Source organism: Hypanus sabinus, chromosome X1, assembly GCF_030144855.1.
Source record: "Hypanus sabinus isolate sHypSab1 chromosome X1, sHypSab1.hap1, whole genome shotgun sequence".
Lineage (NCBI taxonomy): Eukaryota > Metazoa > Chordata > Chondrichthyes > Myliobatiformes > Dasyatidae > Hypanus > Hypanus sabinus.
This window is the reverse complement of record NC_082738.1, coordinates 34,671,241-34,697,545: the sequence shown is the minus strand read 5'-3', so window position 1 is coordinate 34,697,545 and position 26,305 is coordinate 34,671,241. Positions and strand designations below refer to the sequence as shown.

General features: G+C 42.4%; 1 protein-coding gene across 4 annotated transcripts in view; it reads right to left on the bottom strand.

Annotated features, from left to right (window-relative positions):
• Positions 1 to 3,238: 3,238 nt before the first annotated feature.
• The window catches only part of LOC132384803 (signal transducer and activator of transcription 5B-like), a 161,095-nt gene continuing 138,028 nt past the window's right edge, over positions 3,239 to 26,305 (bottom strand). For 3 of the 4 annotated variants that reach the window (XM_059956331.1, XM_059956332.1, XM_059956330.1), the window contains 7 exons: positions 24,473 to 24,609; positions 20,138 to 20,284; positions 19,797 to 19,854; positions 13,739 to 13,870; positions 7,192 to 7,284; positions 5,800 to 5,883; positions 3,239 to 5,340 (listed from right to left, as the gene is read on the bottom strand). In XM_059956331.1, coding sequence (XP_059812314.1) covers positions 5,250 to 5,340; positions 5,800 to 5,883; positions 7,192 to 7,284; positions 13,739 to 13,870; positions 19,797 to 19,854; positions 20,138 to 20,284; positions 24,473 to 24,609 — 742 coding nt within the window. In that variant the 3' untranslated portion in view covers positions 3,239 to 5,249. The remainder of the gene's footprint in view (positions 5,341 to 5,799; positions 5,884 to 7,191; positions 7,285 to 13,738; positions 13,871 to 19,796; positions 19,855 to 20,137; positions 20,285 to 24,472; positions 24,610 to 26,305) is intronic. The other variant, XM_059956333.1, reaches the window with a different exon arrangement.

Sequence of the window (26,305 nt, the reverse complement as noted above, 5' to 3'; positions counted from 1 at the left end):
CACATGCTGGGCTCGTCGACTTCATTAACTTCGCCTCCAACTTTCACCCTGCCCTCAAATTCACCTGCCCGATTTCCGACACCTCCCTCCCCTTTCTAGATCTTTCTGTTTCTATCTCTGGAGACAGCCTGTCCACCGATGTATACTACAAACCTACTAACTCCCACAGCTACCTAGACTATTCCTCCTCCCACCCTGTCTCCTGCAAAAATGCTATACCTTTCTCTCAATTCCTCCGCCTCCGCCGCATCTGCTGTCAGGATGAGGCCTTTCATTCCAGGACAAAGGAGATGTCTTCCTTTTTTAAAGAAATGGGCTTCCCTTCGTCCACTATCAACTCTGCCCTCCATCACATCTCCCGTATTTCACGCACCTCCGTCCTCACCTCATCCCCCCGCCAGCCCACCAGGGATAGAGTCCCCCTGGTCCTCACCTATCACCCTACCAGCCTACAGATCCAACGTATAATCCTCCGTAACTTCCGCCACCTCCTACGTGATCCCACCACCAACCACATCTTCCCCTTCCCCCCCCCCACTCTCGGCTTTCCGTAGGGATCGCTCCCTACAGGACTCCCTTGTCCATTCATCCCCCTCATCCCTCCCCACGGACCTCCCTCTGGGCACTCATCCCTGCAAAAGGAGTAAGTGCTACACCTGCCCCCACACTTCCTCCCTCACCACCATCCCAGGCCCCCGACAGTCCTTTCAGGTGAGGCACCACTTCACCTGCAAGTCAACTGGGGTGATATACTGTATCTGGTGCTTCCGATGTGGCCATTTATACATTGGGGAGACCCGCCGCAGACTGGGAGACCATTTCGCCGAACACCGGCGCTCAGTCCTCCAGCAGTGGCGGGATCTCCCTGTGGCCACACACTTCAATTCCACAGACCACTCCCACTCCGACATGTCTGTCCATGGCCTCCTCTACCGTCAAGATGAGGCCGCGCGCAGGTCGATGGAGCAATACCTTATCTCCCGCCTAGGTAGCCTCCTACCTGCCGGCATGAATATCCAACTCACAGACCTCCGTTGATACCCCTGCCCCCCCACTTACCCCATCCCGATCTATAATTTTAGTCTGGTTCTCTTTCCCTCTCTTTTTCCCCCCTCACTATAATCTCCCCCAGCCTTACTTTTCTTTCTTTTATTTTCCATAACTCTCCACCTTCCCCCAGCCCATTTCCGTCCAGCCTATCACTTCCCAGCTCGCTACTTTTTCCCTCCCCCCACTTCTTATCCCCCATCGACCATCCCATGTTACTTCACTCCTGATGAAGGGTTTCGGCCCGAAACATCGTCACTACCTCCTCCCATAGATGCTGTCTGGCCTGCTGAGTTCTGCCAGCATTTTGTGTTTTTATCTTTTTGGATTTCTTTGTTTTATGGCTGCCTGCAAGGAGACAAATCTCAAGTTTGTATGAAGTGTACATACTTTGGTTATAACTGTACTTTGAACTTCAGAATTTTTAAATTCTCTTAGTCCTTCTGTGACACCACTCTCTCCTTTCTCAATCTGTCTCCATCTCTGGAGGCAAACTGTCTACCAACATCTTTATAAACCTACCGATTCCCCTGGCCAACCTGTCTCCTGTAAAAATGCCATTCCCTTTTCTCAATTCCTTCACCTCTGCCACATCTGTTCCCAGGATGAGGCCTTCCTTTCTAGGACATCAGAGATGTCCTCCCTCTCCTTCCTCCACCATCCACACTGCCCTCTTCCGCATCTCTTCCATTTCTTACACGTCTGCTCTCACCCCATCCTCCTGCCACCCTACCAGGGATAGGGTTCCTCTTGTCCTCACCTACCACCCTACCAGCCTCCACGTCCAGCATATAATTCTCCAGAACTTCTGCCATCTCCAACAGGATCCCACCACCAAGCACATCTTTCCCTCCCCCCCCCGCCACTTGCTGCTTTCCTCGGGGATCGCTCCCTACGCGACTCCCTTGTCCATTCATCCCTCCCCACTGATCACCCTCCTGGTATTTATCCTTGCAAGTGGAACAAATGCCACATCTGCCTCTACGCCACCTCCATCACTACCATTCAGGGCCCGAAACAGTCCTTCCAGGTAAGGCGACACTTTACCTATGAGTCTGTTGAGGTCATGTGCTGTGTCCGGTGCTCCCTGTGGCCTCCTGTATATCAGTGAGACCCGGCACAGATCGGGAGACTACATCACCGAGCACCTACGCTCTGTCCACCAGAAGAAGTGGGATCTCCCAGTGGCCACCCATTTTAATTCCACTTCCCATTCCCATTCCGACATGTCAGTCCATGGCCTCCTCTACTGTCGTGATGAGATGCTCAGGTGGAGAAGCAACAGCTTGTATTCCATCTGGGGAGCCTCCAAGCTGATGGCATGAATATCATTTTCTCAAACTTCCAGTACAGCTTCCCCCCTCTCTCCTTCACCATTCCCCATCTCTCCTTGTCAGCCCACCACTTCCCTCTGGTGCTCCTCCCCCCTTTTCTTTCTTCCATGGCCTTCTGTCCTCTCCTATCAGATTCCCCCTTCTCCAGCCCTGTATCTCTCCCACCAATCAACTTCCCAGCTCTTTACTTCACCCCCCTCCCTCTCCCGGTTTCACCTGTCACCTTGTGCTTATTTCTCCCCCCCCCCCACCTTCTTACTCAGACTCCTCATCTTTTTTTCTGCAGTCCTGATGAAGGGTCTCAGCCCGAAACGTCGATTGTTCACTCTATCCATTGAAGCTGCCTGGCCTGCAGAGTTCCTCCAGCACTTTGTGTGTTGCTTAAATTTCCAGCATCTGCAGGTTTTCTCTTGTGTGTGATTCACCTATCACCTTCTAGCTCTCCTCCTCCCCCTCCCCCACCTTTTTATTCTTGTGTCCTCCCCCTTCTTTTCCAGTTGTGCTTAAGGATTTCAGCCTGAAACTTCAACTATTTATTAATTTCCAAAGATGCTGCCTGACTGGCTGAGTTCCTGCAGTATTTTATGTGTGTTACCTACTCACTACCACACCGCTTATTTATGCGAGTTCACTGCTCAGTGAATTCTTCACTCACAGTTCGCCTTGCTGTGAAGTGGTCCTTGGGTACTATTGAAATACATTCATTTCTCTGTCCAATGGCCATTTGGGCAGGTTGACCTATTCTGCAGAAAGATAAAATCAGCACTTTTAAAGGGAGAGCAAGGTGGAAAATAGAGAGACGGGTATTTTTCTTCAATCTGATCCAAGTAAACAATAAAATGAAACACATCACACTCTCCAGAATCTAGGAGTTTTATTCTTATTTTTTTCTTACAAGCTGGAAAGGTTTTCAGCAGTCACTTTGTAAGAATACATTTTCTGCTAAATGGTAAGAACAAATGGAGAAATAAGATAGTATGCTTTTGACCAATACAGAACACTATCTAAATACATCAATGTTTGAAGTGGAAAAATACCCTATACTATAGGATAAAGCCCCCAGGAGATTCCAATATATTTGGGAGTATGATAACATAGTATGTACAGTGGATTACAAAAACTGACACCACATCATATAACTACATCTATGGACAACATCGTTTTGGGCAGCCATTGTGAAGCAATGACCTATAAAGCAATGTAATATCACAAGCTGAACCAGTGACCAGCAGATTTCTTAGAAAACCGAGAGTCTGAAATAACTTAGAGAAGAGGGACAAGGGAATGCTCTCTTTGGAATGCTGCAAGTTGGGGCTGAATAGTGAAAAGTGAAAATGAACGTGTACCTGTTGGAATCAATGATTATTTATACAGAACAACTCCTCACAAGATTAGAAAGCTAGATAGACTTCATGATAGGATAAAGTGTATCGTGGAAAACAGGAAGAGCTAGAAATGTAATATTTTTGCTTCATTATATTCTTAATTTGTGTACAAACCAAGTTAACTCCAAATAAACTATTCAACCTCCATACAAGGTTTATAATTTGCAATGGCAAAAAAAATTCCCGTAACGTGCTTCAATGTAAGTGTTCTTGCCCCAAACTGGCATTTTAAAATATTCTCTATATCATTGATTCCTATCAAAAGTTGTAAGTTTTATTTTTATTTGCTGAATAATGTGCAAAGCAGAAGTAGATTACATAGTAACCTCACACAAGTCAACTAAAAATTTGAGTTAGCGCGTTGTCATTCTCAATCGCTCCCCCACATCACAAATAGTTCTCCTGGACAACCACTGGTACTTGCATCCTGCACACACCAAAATCACAAACACTACTTATTAAAAAGACTATTGCTATTGCCACCGTAGAACAGTAGTCTTGTATAAGAACATTTGTCTTTGCTCCATCAATTGTATGTTTCTCCTTGTTAACTATCCAAACTTATTTTGAATTAATTGTATGTTTATCATCAATTAATCATAAGCATGCAATGATGTCCTTTACCTAATTAATTTGAAGATAAAGCTTCTCTGTGCCATATGTGTTTGCCAATAGATAACGACTGTTCCAGATGCAAGATATTGATTTAGTATAGTTTATATTTCTAGTACTTCAATTAATTTGAATTGCGATTATTTGCATTCAAGAAGTAAAGTTCTCACTTTGTGTTACTTATCTGATGTATTTGTTAGCTACATAAACGAATGAGACACTGGAGTAGGATATTCTGCTGGGCTTAATAAATGCTATAAAACAGCACATCAACCTGACTACATTAGCTGAAAATAAAAATCAATACATCTTGTTAAACTTATAGCAAGGAAACAACACATTTCACACTTTTTTGAGCATGTTGTATTAACTCATCATTACAAACTGTTGGAAATGAGTGAACTTTATTCTGGCCTAAACTCATCCAATATTTTATTAAATGATTTCTGAAAATATTGTCTTAAGCAGATTTAGGTGTACTAAATTTTCTATACTAAGTAACTTTATGGTAAGTTTCTTTCCATTTAAAAGACACAAGGTGCCCAAACTTGCCAGCAGTGTTGTTCCAGCCACAGATTTGAACACGAGTACCTGCCCTCCACTGGTGTCTCCCCAAAGCAATGCAGTTAATATTCGGAGTGTGCCCGGAAACAGGGGGATCACCAATGAGAGATTTATCAAATGGCTTATTAACTGCTGGCTAAAATGCACTTAACAGTGAATCTCTAATTTGTACAGGAAATTGCATTATGGACTCAACAGAAATCTTAATTTGAAGCTCAAATCACTGACATAATTAGCCTTCCTTTAAACAAGAAGGCTCCTGTATAATTTGTGCTTGACAGCACTTGTTCCTAAACTCACTGATATCTCAAAACTCAGATGTATTTACAATATCCATTGGGTTTATGTTCAGAAGTGCACTCAGTTCCAAATCAGAAGGTGTAGGAAGGTTTTCAGCACTGAAAAGAGAACAAAAACAGGATGTGACATTGCTTTTGAAATAAACATCATTCCCAGTTACAGATGTCCAGAAACATTATTTTTTATTTACTGTTGAATTCAATGAATAATCCTACTTCTATTTTACTAAGTTAAAGTTTGTTTAATCATAATTAAGTGCACTGAATTCCACGACACAGTGAGATCCTCACATACAGCAGGTATGGACATTTGAGTGGCACTACATAATAACAGAGATTGCATTTTTGATGGCATTCTGATCTCCTTGCAATGTGCATGAGTGAAAGAACATTGTATCCTGATGAGTTTTAAACCACAGTTGTAGACAATAGACATGTGAATAAAGAATCTTCAGTCCATTCATTCTTTTGAACAGGAATTGTACATTTTAGATAGAAAGCTATTTAGAGTTTGGAAGGATAGAGAAGAGATTTTTAAAAATCTTAACCCCTGCTTACCTTCTTACAAACTGATGATCTCCTTCATAATAGTTGTTCACCTCCATGTTACTTCCACTTTGAAATGGATTAATAAGATGACTTCTTCAAAGGAACAAAATTATTAGTCAGGCAGTGTTATAAGTATACCAGATGCATATGAATACTAAAATCCCAAAATATGAATGCAGAGCTTTAAAGAGAGAAAGTATAAACCCTGGTTTAATCGTGGATAGTCTGAACCGTATGCTAGCAGTGCAAGGATGACTTTAAGAATGTCATAGGCATATGAACAAGAGTAACACAGAAATCAATCTGCATTGCTTATGATATTCTGAACTCTTTCCAATGTGCATGATCACCCGCCACTATAAGGGCATTACAGACTATAAGGGGTAACAATTTCAGACCCCTCTCCCACTGCACATTAATTAATGGACATCTACTGTATGTTAGAACTATTTACTTTGGGGTTGCAAATGTATGATAACTAATGACATGCAATAGTAGTGGGAATAGCATGACAGTGTACAGTATGTTTGGTACTACATACTTAAGAATTTTTTATGAATAAAATATGTTTTAAAATAAAGTTGTATAAAATTTACAAGGTCAATGGAAGTGAAGTAAAAAGCTTTAATGCAATGATTACTGAAACAATGAGATTCAAAGAGCACTGAAAGAAGGGGCAGAGGCGCAAGGCTGATTTTGGAGCACGAGTCACTGCACAGAACATTATGAAGCTGATTTCAGTAAGAAATTATGTTTTATTTAATGACTTGGAGGGCCTGGCATAAAAGGATCTGCATGAGGCCACTAGAAGGTCTGATACTTTTAAATTCTTTCACAGCACACATCAGCATGGCAATTCCTCTGTCATTTGATTTCTGAACAGACAATAAACCAACCCATGAACACTACCTCTCTATTTTTTTTGCTATATTTTTGTTCTGTTTTGTTGTATAATCAGATGACGATAAATTTAAACTTGATAGTTTTGCTACTGTAAAACAACAAATTTAACAACATATGCCAGTGGTATTAACCCTGATTCCAGTATAAAACAAGCTCAAAGCCCAATTAAACTTAGGCCTTCTGCATAGTTAAGAATCTAGAGCTGTAGGCACCTGACTCAAACAGCTTGGCAGCAATGCAGATGGAAATCCCAGGCCACCACAGAAACAGTTAAGTGAGAAGATGCCAAGTTTTAGTTTTCAGGAGCACTGTAGTGTAGCCTTACTCCCAAACTCACACTGGAATCAGAGAATTTCATGCAGGATTGCATCAGAGCATCCAGTTGAATTTGTTACACTGACATCAGAGTTAAAATTACAAACTCCATAACACAATATAGGATTCTTAGTCGTAATTAAGGTCACAAATCAAAGTAAACATTTTAGAAAGCAAACTGACCCTGGAATTGCATTTGGAAAATCTTCATCCTGGTTAATGGCAATCATTATATCTGGAGACAGTGGAATGGGAGGGGCAACTGGAGTGTCTCCCCTGTTAGAAAATAAGACAATTAGATTTTAAATAAAATTTTTAAATAACACAGTTAATTTGTAATCAAAGGCAGCTGTTAAGTATACCTTGCTGAACTGTCATGAAGGATTCAATATTATCTGTTCACATACCTGTACCAGTCACTTCCTTACACTACAACAGCAGTTGCACTTCAAAAGCAATACACAGGCTGCAAAATGCCCAGGGAGGCCTTCAAAAATTCATTAAAAGGCATTATATCATCTCTCACATACCATTTATATTGTTTCCACCAAAAGTGATACCACTGCAATCTGTTCACTCTTTAAGTTGAATTTGGAGTAACAGCTGGCAGCAATATTGACAAAACTGCACAAGTGCAAAATTTCTCTGTGCAAAATCAACATTTAAGGCAACTGCATATTTGTCACCTGGAAATTCTAATGCATCTAGATTGGAACGAAAAAGATACTTTGCAACAATTTACTGGCAAAAAATGCTGCACAGATCTGGTTAGGTTTTTGGGGAAGAGCAGGGGAAATACAACTAGGGGATCACAAGGTGGGAGCTGGGCAAGGGTCCTTTTGGAGATCGAGGGTTGTTGGAGCTCTTTTTGCTGTGGGGAACTGTTTGAGAAGTGTTGTAAGCATTTCAGTCACTTTCCAGGCTTAACAGCTTGGCAAGACACGAGGAGATCTGCAGATGCTGGAAATTCAAGCAACACACACAAAATGCTGGTGGAACGCAGCAGGCCAGGCAGCATCTATAGGAAGAAGTGCTGTTGACATTTCGGGCCGACACTGTTTCTCAGAACTGATCAACGATCGGCATCCCCAAGTGGTTCAAGTCTTGCAATGCTTTAAATAGAGCACTGTTAAGGAAATTGCATCATCCTCTGTGGCACTGGGACAGAACTGGCCTGAGGGAAGTACACTGTGCAATGCAATCATCTGGGATACAGAAGAGTCATGTTGTTTCAAGTGGCTCAAACTGACACAAAACTTAGAAACAGTTGTTACAAAATTTCACTAAGTGGGGGCAAGGGGGCGGGGTGTTGGGAAAAAAAGTACAAGAGAGATTTTAATTGAGAAAATGTTGTGAAATTGAATTTCCAGGCAGGCAAATCTGTCGCAACAGAGCTTTCCTGATCATGGTTTATATTAGTAGACCACCCAGAATGAGTCAGAGGGAAAATAAACATGAGGTCATAACATGCAGTTCCACTTATTAGATTTTACACTCTCTCTTCTGAAACTGTTAAAGGGTAGGTTAAATGTCATCTCATGTGGCTGGATTATGAATGTCACAGAATGACATCAAGGCTTGGCTCTGTCATGCAGAGACGTGACTTAGAAATTATGACATACAACATATTTTAGGCCATAAGACATAGGACCAGAATTAGGCCACCTGTCCATCAAGTCATGGCTGATCCTTTTTTTTTCTCCTCCTCAACCACAGTTCCCAGCCTTCTCCCCGTAATCTTTGATGCCATGCCCAATCAAGAACCTCTCAATCTCTGCCTTAAATACACCCAGCTGCATGTGGCAACAAATTACACAAATTCACCACCCTTTGGCTAAAGAAATTTCTCCGCATCTCTGTTTTGAAAAGGGTCCCTCTATCCTGAGGCTGTGCCCTCTTGACCTAGACTCCCCCACCATGGGAAACACCCTTTCCACATCTACTCTCTCTCGGCCTTTCAACTTTCAAAAGGTTTCAATGAGATCCCCCTTCGTCCTTCTGAATTCCAGTGAGTACAGACCCAGAGCCATCAAACATTCCTCATATGATAACCCTTTCATTCCTGGAATCATCCTTGTGAACCTCCTCTGGACCCTCTCCAATGCCAGCACATCTTTTCTTAGATGAGGAGCCCAAAACTATTCACAATACTCAAGGTGGGGCCTCACCAGTGTCTTATAAAGCCTCAGCATCACATCCTTGTTCTTGTATTCTAGATCTCTTGAAATGAAGGCTAACATGGCATTTGCCTTCTTCACCACCGCCTCAACTTGCAAGTTAACCTTTAGGGTGTTCTGCTCAAGGACTCCTAAACCCTTTTGCATCTCAGATTTTTGTATTTCTCCCCATTTAGAAAATAGTATACACATTAATTTCTACTACCAAAGTGCATGACCATGTATTTTCCAACATTGTATTTCATTTGCCACTTTCTTGCCCATTCTTCTAATCTGTCTAAATCCTTCTGGAACTTACCTGTTTCCTCAACACTACCTGCCCCTCCACCAATCTTCGAATCATCTGCAAACTTGGCAATAAATCCATCTATTCCATCATCTAAATCATTTATATACAGCATAAAAAGAAGTGGTCCCAACACTGACCTCTGTGAAACACTACTATTCCCTGATAGCCAACCAGAAAGGGATCCTCTTATTCTCACTTGCTGTCTCCTACCAAACAGCCAATGCTCTAACCATGTTAGTAACATTCCTGTAATAGCATGGGCTCTTAACTTGGTAAGCAGCCTCATGTGTGGCACCTTGTCAAAGGCCTTCTGAAAGTCCAAATATACAACATCCACTGCATCCCCTTTATCTATCCTACTTGTAATCTCCTCAAAGAACTCCAACAGGTTCCTCAGGCCGGATTTTCCATGAAGGAAACCATGCTGACTTTGGACTATTTTGTCCTGTATCACCAAGTCCTCCATCACCTCATCCTTAACAATTGACTCCAACATCTTCCCCATCCACTGAGGTCAGGCTAACTGGTCTATAATTTCCTTTCTGCTGCCTTCCTCCTTTCTTAAAGAGTGGAGTGACATTTGCAATTTTTCAGTCCTCTGGCACCATGCCAGAGTCCAATGATTTTTGAAAGATCATTTCTAATGCCACTGCAATCTCTAATGCTACCTCTCTCAGAACCCTAGGGTGCAGTTCCTCTGGTCCGGGTGACTCATGTACTCTTAGGTCTTCCAGCTTTTTGAACACCTTCTTCCTTGCAATAGTAACTGTACTCACTTCTCTTCCCTCACACACTACAACATCAGGCATAATGCTTGGGTCTTCCACAGTGAAGACTGATGCAAAATACTAAATGTACTCATTTAGTTCATTAGCATCTCCTTGTTCCACATTATTATTTCTGGTGGTCTTATGTCTACTCTCATTTCTTTTATTTTTAACATACTTGAAAAACTTTTACTATCCACTGTGGTATTATTTGCTAGCTTGCTTTCATATTTCAACTTTTCCCTTCTAATGATTTTTTAGTTGCTCTCTGTAGTTTTTTTAAAAACTTCCCAATCCTCTATCTTCCACTAATTTTTGCTTTGTTCTATGTCCTTTCTTTTGCTTTTACAATAGCTTTGACTTCCCTTGTCAGCCACGGTTGTACTATTTTATCATTTGAGTATTCCTTCATTTTTGGAATACACATGTCCTGCACCTTCTTCATTTTCCCCAGAAACACACATCATTGCTGCTCTGCTGACATCCCTGCCAGCATCTCCTTCCAATTTACTTTGGCCAACTCCTCTCTCATCCCACTGTAATTTCCTTTACTCCACCGAAATACTGCAACATCAGACTTTACTTTCTCCCTTTCAAATCTCAAGTTGAACTCAATCATATTGTGATCACTGGTTCCTGAGAGTTCTTTTACCTCAAGCTCCCTAATCGTCTTCGGTTCATTACATAACACCCAATCCAGTATAGCTGATCCCCTAGTAGGATCAATGACAAACTGCTCTAAAAAGCCATCTCTTAGGCATTCAACAAACTCATTCTCTTGAGATCCATTACCAACTTGATTTTCCCAATCTATCTGCATGTTGAAATCTCCCATGACTATCATAACATCGCCCTTTTGACACACTTTTTCTATGTCCTGTTGTAACCTGTGGTCCACATCCCAGCCACAGTTGGAAGGCCTGTGGAACTGCCATCAACGTCCTTTTACCCTTACAGTTTCTTAACTCAACCCACAAGGATTCAACATCTCTCCGATCCTATGTCACATCTTTCTACTGATTTGATGCCATTCTTTACCAGCAGAGCCACACCTCCCCCTCTGCCTACCTTCCTATCCCTCCAATATAATCTGTAACTGTGGACATTCAGTTCCCAGCTACAACCATCCTTCAGCCATGATTCAGTGATGGCCACAACATCATACCTGGCAATTTTCTTTGCCAGTAGGCATCAGAACATTTATTTATTTCTTCTGGGTGAATGTAATTGCTACCATTTTCAAGTCAAATTGTGTCACTCGAGAAACTTGACAAGGCAGTCCTGATCACACATCATCCTTGCACACTTGACGATTTCCACATTAGACTTGCATCAAATTGTCCGTATTTGAAGGAATACGGACCTTTGGACACTCCCTGAGTAACTGGATGTATAAAGAAGTTACTCTGGGCTGTAGTTCCATTTGGGAAGTCCCATTACATACTTCCTCTTTGTTGACCTCCCACTCCGAGATTTTTTTGGCCCTCGGTTGCTGTCTGGCCATCAACACGCTCCATTCTAGACCCACTCAATTATGTCTGGGCCCTCAGTCCAGCTTCCTTTTGCATCTGACCACCTGGATGCTGCACACAAGGTGAGGCTTTGGGAGTTGGGTGCTCCTGAAGTTATCACAGTACATGAGTGAGATAGATCAGCTGACAACAACTTTGCACTCAACATCCATAGACCTTGTGGATTTCAGGACACCAGTCTTCATCAAGGGATCAAAAGTGGAAAGGGTGAGCAGTTTCAAATTCCTGGGTGTCAACATTTCTGAGGATCTATCTTGGGCCCAACATATTGATGCAATTACAAAACCGCTGACATGCCTTCATGAGGAGATTTGGTATGCCGTATATTTCTATAGATGCACTGTGGAGAGCATTTTAATTGGTTGCATCACCATCTGGTGTGGGGAGGCCACTACACAGGATCAGAAAAAGATGCAGAGGGTCGTAGACTCTGCCAGCTCCATCATGGGCACTAACCTCTCTACCACCAAGAACATCTTCAAGAGGCAATGCCTCAAGAAGCAGGCATCCATCTTTAAGGCCCTTACCATCCAGGACATACCCTATTCTCGTTACTACCATCAGGAAGGAGGTACGGGAGTCTGAAGACACACACAATGTTTCAGGAACAGTATCTTCCCCTCCACCATCAGACTCCAGAATGGTCCATGAATATTTTACTCTCTTTTTGCACTATTTAGCTTTCATATTTCTTTTTGCAACATATAGTTTTTTATGTATTGCACTGTACTGCTGCTGCAAAATAATAGATTTCAAGACATCCGTCAGTGATTATAAATCTGGTTTTGATCAGTGGGGCTCCATGATTGAAACAGTTGTTAGTATGCTGTACACAACATATCTTTTAGAGTGCACATTTTTTAGGCAACATTCCTTCTAATTTTCTCACTAGCCTATTTCCAGCACAACTCACTGAATAACAAATAGGATCACGAACCTTAATTGAATTTAGCTCCAAAGGTCATTTATAGCACCAGTGAATGAGGTAACTCAATACTGTTAATAAAGCTGGAATCTATTTTTTGCCAAATGCCACTTTTACTAACCTGATAATTAAATATCCAACATGTAGCCTTCTACGTGTAAGATTAATATTAACCTTACAAAGCAACATTTCACTCCCAGATGAGCTCAATGCTTTTTATGCTTGCTTTGACTAACAGATCACGAAGGGATCTTCACAGACCCAGACCCAGTCTCTGGGGCCAACGTGAGAGCATCCTTCAAGAGTGTGAATCTACGGAAAGCATCTGACACAGATGGTGTACCTGTCCGAGTACTAAGGATCTGTGCTGTTCAACCAGCTAGAGTGTTTATAGACATCTTCAACCTAGTGTCAGCAGTCTGAGGTACCCACCTGCTTTATACCAGTGCCCAAGAACGTGGTAATTCACCTCAAAGACTATCATCCAGTAGCACTTACATCCACTGTGATGAAGTGCTTTGAGAGGTCAGTCATGAAGCATATCAATTCCTGCCTGATGAGTGACTTGGATCTTCTCCAATTTGCCTACCATCACAACAAGTCAACACAGTAAACTCATTACTGTGAGCCACTTTGGGTTGTCAGATACTGCAAGTCATGTATCACTTGCAGAACTGTGCCCAATTAGGAAAAATACTTCAAAAAGAGGAAGAGGATGACTGCATTGCATGACTAGTGTTTTGGGTAGGGAGTAGGGGTATGGGAAAATAACCTGTTATGGAGGACGATCACTTAGTCCAAAAAGGAAAAATAACAATTAAGAAAATGATGAACACAAGAGATTCTGCAGATGCTGCAAATCTTCACACACAAAATGCTGGAGGAACCCAGCAAGGACTGATGAAGGGTCTTAGCTCGAAGCATCAACTGCTTAGTCCCCTCCATAGCTGCTGCCTAATCTGCTGAGTTCCTCCAGCATTTTGTGTGTGTTGCTCTGAATTAAGAAAATGGCTGTGTTGTGGGAACAGGAAGTCACTTACTTCTCATAGTTGATGTTGCTTGGGTTGCACGGAAGCTGTGGCCATCTTGAGATATCAGGTGTAGAACACACACCAGATGGCTGAGCCACTGGTGAGGGCAGCATGGTTGGCACCACCATTTGTGTTTGTTCACTAGAATCAAGTTCAAAAACAATGAGCATGTTGTAAACGAAGTGCATATGTGTAAAGTAGACTTGCGCTCAGCGCAGGGAGAGGTGAGTTACAATGAGATACTGATCACACCTCAGCATTGACCACATCTGCTACATGCTTGTAAGTGAGGGAAAAAAGATTCACGCAGCATTGAATTATTTACATCCATTCATTTCTTATATAAAAATCCACCTTTATTCTTCTACATAGTGACTATCAAGATGTGATGCATGAATTTCATTTATTCATGCAAATGATCTTACAGTAAGCCAGCAAGTTAGACCTCAAGGGTTATGTTGTCTGTAAAACGAAATCAACTACCTGCACACTGATAGGGACATGCAGATTAGGGAAATGAATACGTTGCTGAGAAGTATGGGGAAGGGTTACAATAGACAATAGGTGCAGAAGTAGACCATTTGGCCCCTCGAGTCTGCACCGCCATTCTGAGATCATGGCTGATCATTCACTATCAATACCCAGTCCCTGCCTTGTCCCCATATCCCTTGATTCCCCTATCCATCAGATATCTATCTAGCTCCTTCTTGAAAGCATCCAGAGAATTGGCCTCCACCGTCTTCCGAGGCAGTGCATTCCACACCTCCACAACTCTCTGGGAGAAGAAGTTCTTCCTCAACTCTGTTTTAAATAACTGACCTCTTATTCTCAATCCATGCCCTCTGGTACTGGACTCTCCCAACATCTGGAATATATTTCCTGCCTCAATCCTATCAAATCCTTTAATTATCTTAAACGTTTCAATCAGATCCCCTCTCAATCTCCTCAATTCCAGCGTGTACAAGCCCAATCTCTCCAATCTCTCTGCGTAAGACAGCCCTGCCATCCCAGGAATCAACCTAGTGAATCTACGCTGCACTTCCTCAATTGCCAGAATGTCCTTCCTTAAACCTGGAGACCAAAACTGTACACAATATTCCAGGTGTGGTCTCACCAGGGCCCTGTACAAATGCAAAAGGACATCCTTGCTCTTGTACTCAATTCCCCTTGTAATAAAGGCCAACATTCCATTTGCCCTCTTCATTGCATGTTGCACTTGCTCATTCACCTTCATTGACTGATGAACTAGGACTCCTAGGTCTCTTTGCATTTCTCCCTTACCTAACTCGACACCGTTCAGACAATACTCTGCCCTCTTGTTCCTCTTGTCTCCCTGTATTCTCCTAACGTCCTCTTCGCATGTCACACTGCCACCCATTTTAGTATCGTCAGCAAACTTGCTGATATAGTTTTCAATGCCCTCATCTAAATCGTTGACATAAATCGTAAAGAGCTGTGGTCCCAATACAGAGCCCTGTGGTACCCCACTAGTCACCTCCAGCCAGTCCGAGAAACACCCATTCACTGCTACCCTTTGCTTTCTATCTGCCAACCAGTTTTCTATCCATGTTGAAACCCTGCCCCCAATGCCATGAGCTCTGATTTTACTCACCAATCTCCTATGTGGCACCTTATCGAATGCCTTCTGAAAATCTAGGTACACAACATCCACTGGCTTACCCTCGTCTAACATCCTTGTTACACCCTCAAAAAACTCCAACAGATTAGTCAAGCATGATTTGCCCTTTGTAAATCCATGTTGGCTCGGCCTAATCCTATTACTGCCATCAAGCTGTGCCACTATTTCGTCCTTAATAATGGACTCAAGCATCTTCCCCACGACTGACGTTAGGCTAACAGGGCGATAGTTCTCCGTTTTCTCCTTCCCTCCCTTCTTGAAAAGTGGGATAACATTAGCCACTCTCCAATCTTCAGGAACTGATCCTGAATCTAAGGAACATTGGAAAATGATTACCAATGCATCCGCAATTTCCTGAGCCACTTCTTTTAGAACCCTCGGATGCAGACCATCTGGACCCGGTCCTACCAGTCTATTCATCACAGTTTCTTTCCTAATGTCAATCTGTCTCAATTCCTCTGATATCTTATGACCCTAGGCCATCCATACATCTGGGAGATTGCTTGTGTCCTCCCTGGTGAAGACAGATCTAAAGTACGCATTAAATTCTGTTGCCATTTCCCTGTTTCCCATAACAATTTCTCCCAATTCATTCTTCAAGGGGCCAACATTGTTCTTAACTATCTTCTTTCTCTTCACATAGCTAAAAAAGCTTTTGCTATCCCCTTTTATATTCCTGGCTAGACTGAGCTCATACCTGATTTTTTTCTCTCCGTATTGCTTTTTTAGTTAAGATCTGCTGTTCCTTAAAACTTTCCCAATCATCTGTATTCCCACTCAACTTAGCTCTGTCATACTTCTTTTTCTTTAATGCTATACAATCTCTGACTTCCTTTGTCAACCACTGTGGCCCCTTTCCCCTCTTTGAATCCTTCCTTCTCATTGGAATGAACTGCTTTTGCATCTTTTGTATTATCCCCAAGAATATCTGCCACTGCTGATCCACTGTCTTTCCTGCCAGGGCATCCGCCCATTTAACTTTGGCCAGCTCTTCCCTCATGGCTCCGTAGTCTCCTTTATTTAATTGCAACACTGACACCTCTGATCTGCCCTTATCCCTCTCAAATTGTAGATAAAAACTTATCGTGGTAGAGAGAGAGTTGTGGAAGTAAATACTGGGTCACTGGCGAAGAGGACGTTAGGAGAATACAGGGAGACTTGGATAGGCTGGGTGCGTGGGCAGATACTTGGCAGATGTCATTCAATGTGAATAAATGTGAAGTTATCCACTTTGGAAGCAGGAACAAGAGGGCAGAGTATTGTCTGAACGGTGTAGAGTTAGGTAAGGGAGAAATGCAAAGAGACCTAGGAGTCCTAGTTCATCAGTCAATGAAGGCGAATGAGCAAGTGCAACAGGCAGTGCAGAGGGCAAATGGAATGTTGGCCTTTATTACAAGGGGAATTGAGTACAAGAGCAAGGATGTCCTTTTGCATTTGTACAAGGCCCTGGTGAGACCACACCTGTAATATTGTGTACAGTTTTGGTCTCCAGGTTTAAGGAAGGACATTCTGGCAATTGAGGAAGTGCAGCGTAGATTCACTAGGTTGATTCCTGGGATGGCAGGGCTGTCTTACGCAGAGAGATTGGAGAGATTGGGCTTGTACACACTGGAACTGAGGAGATTGAGAGGGGATCTGATTGAAACGTTTAAGATAATTAAAAGATTTGATAGGATTGAGGCAGGAAATATGTTCCAGATGTTGGGAGAGTCCAGTACCAGAGGGCATGGATTGAGAATAAGAGGTCAGTTATTTAAAACAGAGTTGAGGAAGAGCTTCTTCTCCCAGAGAGTTGTGGAGGTGTGGAATGCACTGCCTCAGAAGACGGTGGAGGCCAATTCTCTGGATGCTTTCAAGAAGGAGCTAGATAGATATCTGATGGATAGGGGAATCAAGGGATATGGGGACAAGGCAGGGACTGGGTATTGATAGTGAATGATCAGCCATGATCTCAGAATGGCGGTGCAGACTCGAGGGGCTGAATGGTCTACTTCTGCACCTATTGTCTATTGTCTATCTGTCTTATTTCTGACACTACGCGCATTCAAGTATAGAATTCTTAGCCCATTCCTCCTCTCTTTGCTTAAAACACTGTCTATTGTACCTAACCCAGCTCCTTGAACTTCCATCGGGCTAATTGCACCTTGAATTTTGATGACCTTCTCAAGATCACCCAAACCTTCTACACATTTAACCCCATGCTCCTTCTGACCAACCCTTTGTACATGTAACTTTTCCAACACATGTTCTGTCTCACCTTTCTCCTTTACACAATTAATATTTGGGAAATGTGTCTATCCCTTATCCTTCATCATCTCTCGTAATCTGGATCCCTGCCCCCTGCACATCTAGTTTAAACCCCACCGAGCAGCACTGGCAAACACTCCTGCAAGAATGTTAGTACCCCTCCATTGTCTATAACACTACGGTGGGGTCAGGCTCTATCTGAACCAATGTTTTAGCTAAGACCTCTCATCTACAGTAGCTCACTAAATTGGGTGGCACAGTATTGTGACTCTATCACAATGCCAGCAATCAGACTTCAATCCCCACTGCTGTCTGAAAGGAGGCTGGACGTTCTCCCTGTGGCCATGTGCATTTCCTTTGAGTGTCCGGTCTCTTCCCACATTCCAAAGACATACAGGTTAGGGTTAGTGAGTAGTGGGTGTGCTACCTTGGCATTGGAAACATGGTGATACTTGTAGGCTGCTTCCAGCACATCCTTGGACTGTGTTGGTTGTTGATGCAAATGACACAATTCACAGTATGTTTCCCTGAATCAATCTTTATCTGTATAATATACCACCCCAACAGTTGGGAAAGGGGATCCACAACAGCCTAGAAAGTTGTCAGAACTCTTGAGTTTGTTTGGGGGAAGGAAAGTTGTGGAACAAGAAGGTTGGTGTAGAGTTAGACATTCTCTGCCAATAAAAGATGGGTTAAGATTGGAATCAAGTTAAGGCAAATCTGCCAAAGTGGAAACTGGAGGGCAGTTACTGGAGACAGATGTTGTTATTCACTGTGTCAAAGGTTGCAGAAGCTTTGAGAAGAGATAGTCTATCAACTTTACAGTTATAGAGTAATTTTGCTTAGGATTATTGTAATGATGTGGTAAAGATTAGAACCTGTTGTTTGGAAAGATTCAAAATTGGCTTGTAGCAATAATGGATATAAATGGTGGCATTGTGGTTAAATTTCTGGACTTAGCAATGAAGAGTTTTAATGTTCAAATTCCACAACAGCAGGTGGGTATTTAGACTAATTAGGGAGACTTTGGAATTTTTAAAAACAAAAATTTAGTACTCCAGAAAAAAAAAATCATGAAGTGAACAGATATTGCAAAACTGCAACATATGTCCTCCAGGGAAGGATGTTTGTTGTCCTCATCTGTTCCACCTGCAATTGCAATTTGGTTGCTGAGCATGTCACTCAGTTTAAGGGCAGCTAGGGTTGGACATTAATTGCAGACCTTATCAGCTACAATCACGTCCCAAACACGTGTGAGGGATTTGGAGACAGAGTTCTGGTTTGTAAGACCAAAAGCATTGAGAGAAGGTCTTTTGATTGAGAGTAACAATAGAAGGGAGGGGGCAGCATTCAAAGAGAAGGAACAATTTATAGTAACATTGAGCATTGAGTCCTTGGAGGGAAGTTTAAGTGACTGGCAACTGAATGGTAATTTGGAGAAAGAGTCCAAGAAGTGGATTTCATTTATGAAATAAGATGGAAGATCAGAAAAAGCAGCTGAATAGTTGTATCTCTTCTATGAGCTCATTGTTGGAGGCAAGGGAAAAGAGTTTGAAGGGGGCTTGATGCAGTGAAAACAAGCTGCTTTTGTCTTTCCTCCCTGGAAAGACTTGGGAGTAGTGAACAACTGTAGCAAAGGAAACCAAAGTTTCTATCAGGGTGGATCAAACTTGGAGACAATGTAAATTACTGGCCTGGCATGTATTTGATCAGCTTATCAAAAGCAAAAGTAAAGCAGTGGCTTAGTAAATCAACAATATCATTAATGGAGATCCAAAGGTCAGACAGCTATATGAATCGGGGGAAGAGTTTATTCTGGGTGTAAACAAGAAAGCAGAGTTGGAAGCTGGTGGAGGTCCATGGGGAGTGAAGGATTAATGAAGTGATTGGAAATTATTTGCAGTAAGACCCCTGTAAAAGGCTCAGTGTAAATATTGGGAATTCAATGGAGGTGGCACATTGCAAAGCTCCTTGACATCAAGTGAACATAACAGATTAAATATTTTGGTAAGTGTAGCCATGATTTCTCAGTATAATCTCTGAATAGGTGATGTTCCCTGCTGGTAGCGTGGACTCAAAAGTAAGCAGCATTATGGTCTGTTCATGCTTTCTAATTAGGTATACTTTGTTCACTAAATTTAGCAAAGAAGAAAATTAGGACCATGGCAACTGTGTTCTTACCCATTCACTGTAGTTTTTACACCAGCATGGAGATAGCCATCTTTTCCCTTTGCTTCCTCTGAGAAGAAAGAATAAAGAAAAACCAAGTTTCTTCATTAATATTCTCCTAATATTTTTTTCAGAAACCAAGAAAATATGGTGATAATATTTGCATAGATGACTTTAAGCTGTACTAAGAGGACAAAGGTTCTTCTCAATTAATTCAGGATGAAAGGAATAGCAGCAGCTCCACCATCCATTTGTGTGTTTTCAAAAATGGAATTAAATTATGAAACCACCGTAGATTATTTTGTTCTTTGTGGTCCATACATGCTTAGATTGACATGTTTCTCAATACCTACTTGTGTAATACTTCTTGAAAGTTTCATCTTTGGGCCTGCTGGGAAACAGGTAAAGCAAACGTTCAATATCTCGGACACGGTCTCCCAGCGATCGAATGGTTAAATCCTTTGTAGTGAAAGGCTGTACGTTGAACACCTGTCTGCCTCCTGCAGCATGAAAAAGGAATAATCAGTCAAGGTCAAACAAAGCACACAAGGGAATCTTAGAAATTTACAGCATAGAAGATAGCCATATGGTTCATTTTTTCATGTCGGCCAAAAGAGATCTATTTGGGTTCCGGCCACTTCCCAACTCTTGGTCTGTAGTCCTGTAATTTGCAGCACTTTAGGTCTTTCTAAACTGTGGTATTGCATGCCTCCACTTTCCTTTCAGACAGTGTTCCAGGTCACCACCACTCTTGGGGTTAAAAAAATCTTTCTTCAACTCCTTACTAATCTTTCTATTAACTAACTGAAATAACCACGAAAGATAGAGGTAATTTCTGTTCACCTATCTCAGTTTCTCATTGTTTTATAAACCTAAATAAAATTTCCACTCAGTTGCCTTTATTCTAAGAAAAACTCCAAACTGGCAATTCTGCTCGTAAATATAATTCTCCAGCTTAGGCTCCTTCCTTGTAAATCTCTTCTGCACCCTTTCTAGTGCTGTCACATGCTGTCTTAGGTGTAGAGCTTGGCTGCCCATTAACAGACAGACAGACATACTTTATTGATCCTGAGTGAAATTGGGTTTCGTTACAGTCGCACTAACCAAGAATAGTGTAGAAATATAACAATATAAAACCATAAATAATTAAATAATAATAAGTAAATTATTCCAAGGGGAAATAAGTCCAGGACCAGCCTATTGGCTCAGGGTGTCTGACACTCCGAGGGAGGAGTTGTAAAGTTTGATGGCCACAGGCAGGAATGACTTCCTATGACTCTCAGTGTTGCATCTCGGTGGAATGAGTCTCTGGCTGAATGTACTCCTCTGCCTAACCAGTACATTATGAAGTGGATGGGAGACTTTGTCCAAGATGGCATGCAACTTGGACAGCATCCTCTTTTCAGACACCACCGTCAGAGAGTCCAGTTCCACCCCCACGACATCACTGGCCTTACGAATGAGTTTGTTAATTCTGTTGGTGTCTGCTACCCTCAGTCTGCTGCCCCAGCACACAACAGCAAACACGATAGCACTGGCCACTGCAGACTCATAGAACATCCTCGGCATCGTCTGGCAGATGTTAAAGGACCTCAGTCTCCTCAGGAAGTAGAGACGGCTCTGACCCTTCTTGTAGACAGCCTCAGTGTTCTTTGACCAGTCCAGTTTATTGTCAATTCGTGTCCCCAGGTATTTGTTATCCTCCACCATGTCCACACTGACCCCTTGGATGGAAACAGGGGTCACCAGTGCCTTAGCCCTCCTCAGGTCCACCACCAGCTCCATAGTCTTTTTCACATTAAGCTGCAGATGATTCTGCTCACACCATGTGACAAAGTTTCCCACCGTAGCCCTGTACTCAGCCTCATCTCCCTCACTGATGCATCCAACTATGGCAGAGTCATCAGAAAACTTCTGAAGATGGCAAGACTCTGTGCAGTAGTTGAAGTCCGAGGTGTAGATGGTGAAGAGAAAGGGAGACAGGACAGTCCCCTGTGGAACCCCAGTGCTGCTGACCACTCTGTCTGACACACAGTGTTGCAAGCACACGCACTGTGGTCTGCCAATCAGGTAATCAATAATCCATGACACCAGGGAAGCATCCACCTGCATCACTGTCAGCTTCTCACCCAGCAGAGAAGGGCAGATGGTGTTGAACGCACTGGAGAAGTCAAAAAACAGTGCTCGCCGGCTGGTCCAGGTGGGCGTAGACACGGTTCAGCAGGTAGATGATGGCATCCTCAACTCCTAGTCGGGGATGGGAGGCGAACTGGAGGAGGTCTAAGTGCGGCCTAACCATAGGCCGGAGCTGCTCTAGAACAAGTCTCTCCAGGGTCTTCATGATGTGGGAGGTCAATGCCACCGGTCCGTAGTCATTGGAGCCACTGGGGCACAGCGTCTTCGGTACAGGAACGAGGCAGGATGTCTTCCACAGCACAGGAACCCTCTGGAGACTCTGGCTCAGGTTGAAGACATGGTGAAGTACTCCACATAGCTGGGGGGCACAGCACTTGGATTGGAGCCATTGGATTTGAGTTGGGTGTATACTCAACTAAAGCATACCAGCTCAGGTTGGTTTGGGCCCAGGTCAGGATAATTTGTTCACTGTTACTGCTTTTGATCAATAGCAGAGTTGTTATAGTGCTCTACAGCCCATTTAGTTCATGCCGACCTTCTGCCTGCATGTGGACCACATCCCTCCTTACCCCTTCCATCCATGTACCTATCCAAACCTCTCCTAAATGTTAAACTCACATCTTCTACCACTTACGCTGGCAGCTTGTTCCACACTTGCAGCACCCTCTGAGTGAAGATGTTTCCCATCAGGTTCCCCTTAAATATTTCACCTTTCACCTTAAACTTATGATCTCTAGTTCTACTCTCACCCAATCTGGGGGGAAAGCCTGCATGCATTCATCCTATCTACACTCCTCCTTATTTTGTATACCACTATCAAATCTCTCCTTATTCCCTGGTGCTCCAAGGAATAAAGTCCTAACCTATTCAACCTTTCCCTATAACGCAGGTCCTCAGGTCACAGCAACATCCGTGTGCATTTTCTCTGGATTTGTTCAAGCCTACTAACATCTTCCCTGTAGGTGGTTGATCAGAACTGTACACAGAAATCTAAATTAGGTCTCACCAACATCTTGACCAACTGCAACATAACATCCCAACTCCTGTACTCAGCTAATCTTTGTGCCCACCTTCTTCTGGGTCAAGTAGAGGACAGAGAAAGTAGTTTGTTTTTAACTTTATACCCAAACAGACCTTCAGAATGGTGATCAGAACATTACACAATGCTCCATCTATGACCTAAAAAGAGGGAATAAAAGTTCCAAATATACTCAGTACAGTTTAAACTTGGTGAAACATCACGGTCAGCCAAAACTGCAACAAAAAAAAATCAATAATCTGGAACAGAAATAAAACCAAATTTAAAACAAAGGAGCTTGAATTTAAAATCTAAAACATTCACTCAGCTGATGTCTACAAAACATTTTCTTCTGCACACCTTGGTAACCTACCACCCCGTGGGGAAGAATCTGATCTTCATTTGAAGTTAGAGAATGTTACTGTAAAACTCTCACCATAGCATCCAATAAAGGGAAAGTGCTGGAAACACTCAACAAATAAGACAGCAACAGTGACAAGAAACATAGAACATTACAGCACAGTACATGCCCTTTAGTCCACGATGCTGTGCCGACCTTTTAACCTACTCTGATTAGTCTGAACGAACACACACACACACACACACACACACACACAGACACACCCCCCCCCCCCCGCTGATTTTCTATCATCCATGTGCCTATCTAATATATCTGGGTCTACCACCACCCTTGGCAGCACATTCCACACATCCACGACTCTCTGTGTAAAAAGTTACCTCTGACATACCCCCTCCATACTCTGACATACTTCCCTCCAATCACCTTAAAATTATGCTCCCTTGTGTTAGCCATTTCCGCTCTCGGAAAAAGGCTCAGGCTGTCCACTCTATCTGTGCCTCTTATCATCTTGTACACCTCTATCAAGTCGCCTCTCATCCTCCTTCAATTCAAAGAGAGAAGCCCCAGCTTGTTCAACCTTTCCTCATAAGATATGCTCTCTAATCCAGACAGCATCCTGATAAATCTCATCCGCACCCTCTCTAAAGCTTCTACATCCTTCCTACAATGGGGCAACCAAAACTGAACACAATATTCCAAGAGTAGTCTAACTGGATTTTATAGAGCTGCAACATTACCTTACAGCTTTTGAACATCTCAGGTTTTCATCAGAACTGGACAGTTCTGACACAGATTGGAAAAACTGGTTTATTTATACATAGCAAATATTCACCTTAGTGACTGTAATGGCATTACACATATCATGAATATTTGATATATTATTACTTTAAATCAACTTTTTATTGAAATCCATGTTCTTTCCATGGCATTTAATTTAATTAGAAATGGGCAGTTAAAAAGAACCAAATTAAATCAAATCAGAGAGAGCATACAATAATTAGTTTGGATTCATTTGGAGACCATCACATAAAGAACTCAGTAATACATAGTACATCAAGCTTTAGGATACGTATGTATAAAATCTCTTAGTTCTATAGAAATGTTTACATTCTCAAAAGAAAAAATTGTTAAATGAAGCCTTTAAGCATTGCAAGAAGTAAAGAATAGGGTTACCCTTATCAGAATTGTCAATCCATGCTATTGTAATCCCTCCAATCTCAGAGTCACTGAAGCGAAGGAGAAAGGTCCCATTCACCTGTTGATTGAGTAGCCTGAGGGCATACTGCTTGCTTACAAAACCAAGGATCAACCTGTAAATAGGGAGGATCGGCTCTTATGCAAATTCCTGCTGGAGATCAGTGCAATAGAAAAATCCTTGAGCTGGGAACCCTTCATTATTTTACCATACTAGTTTACAACATTGCACACACATTGAAAAGAAACAATAGTCCCACAATTACATAACTTGTACTGTTTCTACATTTAAATATCAGCAGCAGAACCAAACAGAATTTACACTTTTTGCATCCATGGCTAATGGTTTTTGAAATTTGCCAGAAACTTTACTTCACCAATTTTCAATGTCAATAATTAAGTTAGAGCCCCCAAATTACAATCAAGCTTTTCAAGAATAAAGTTAGCACAGAGTAGTGGAAGTTTGGTGTTCTCTTCTGCAAACATAATATTAAATCTGAGATTGATATATATTTTTTCATTCAGCCATAAAATTAAGGCAGAAGATGCAAAGTTAGACGAATAGATGCATGATCTCACTGAATGGTGAAGTAGAAAGCTCTCCCTTTTTAATGAAAGAGTCCAACAATTTCCCCTTTGATACTCAACAGATTTCTCATGAATGAATCCCCCAAAATCAGTATCTCTTGACCAGAAAACCAAAAGAACCACCTCAAGCATCACAGCTACTGGTAAGGGGCTGAGTATTCTGTGGTTAGTAACTCACCTTGTGACACCTGGAAGCTTTTCCCTCACCTACAAGACTCAAGTTAGGAGTGTGGTGAAATCTGCCTACCAAGGGCAGCTCCAACGCCACTGAAGAAGCTTGACGCCAGTTTGGATAAAGCAAACAGCTTGTTTAGTACTGCACACCACCCGAGCCTTCATTCCTCCACCTCCAGTGGACAGGTGGTGGCAGTGTGTATCATCCAATTACTGACCAAACCTGGACTGTTAGTACTTGGAACAAGGAACAAGAGACATGTAGGAATACTACCAAATACACCTTCCTTTAGTCACGCATCATCTGGACTTGGAAACACATAGGCTGCTGTTTCATCTTCACTGTGTCTAAATCCTGAAACTCTTAAGCTCAGAGCACAGGGGAGTTTGTTTACCACACAACTGCAGCAGTTCTGGATGGCAGCTCATTTTCTCAAATCATTTATGGATGGACATTAAACAGTGGCCTTACTGGCAAAGAACATGTCCTGAGAATGAGAGCACAAACATGCTTAAGGAGCTAAATGGCCTTAGATTTATTATCACTATTTCTCTACAATGTTGCATTTGTTATTTTTAATTCAGTTTTAAATTCTTTAATGAGCTGATCTTTATCAGGCTAGATTATGGTGTGCTATGATGTGTGCAGTTTTGGGCTCCTTATTTAAGAAAGGATGTGCTGACATTGGAGAGGGTTCAGAGAAGATTCACTAGAATGATTCTGGGAATGAGAGGGTTAACATATGAGGAAAGTTTGACTGCTCTTGGACTGTACTCCTTGGAGTTTAGAAGAATGTGGGGGGACCTCATAGAAACATTTCGAATGTTGAAAGGCATGAACAGAGTGGATGCGGCAAAGTTGTTTCCCATGGTGGGGGAGTCTAGTACGAGAGGACATGACTTGAGGATTGCAGGGCGCCCATTCAGAACGGAGATGCAAAAAAAATTTTTTTAGCCAGAGGGTGGTGAACCTGTGGAATTTGTTGCCACGGGCAGCAGTGGTGGCCGGGTCATTGGGTGTTTTTAAGGCAGAGATTGATAGGTATCTGA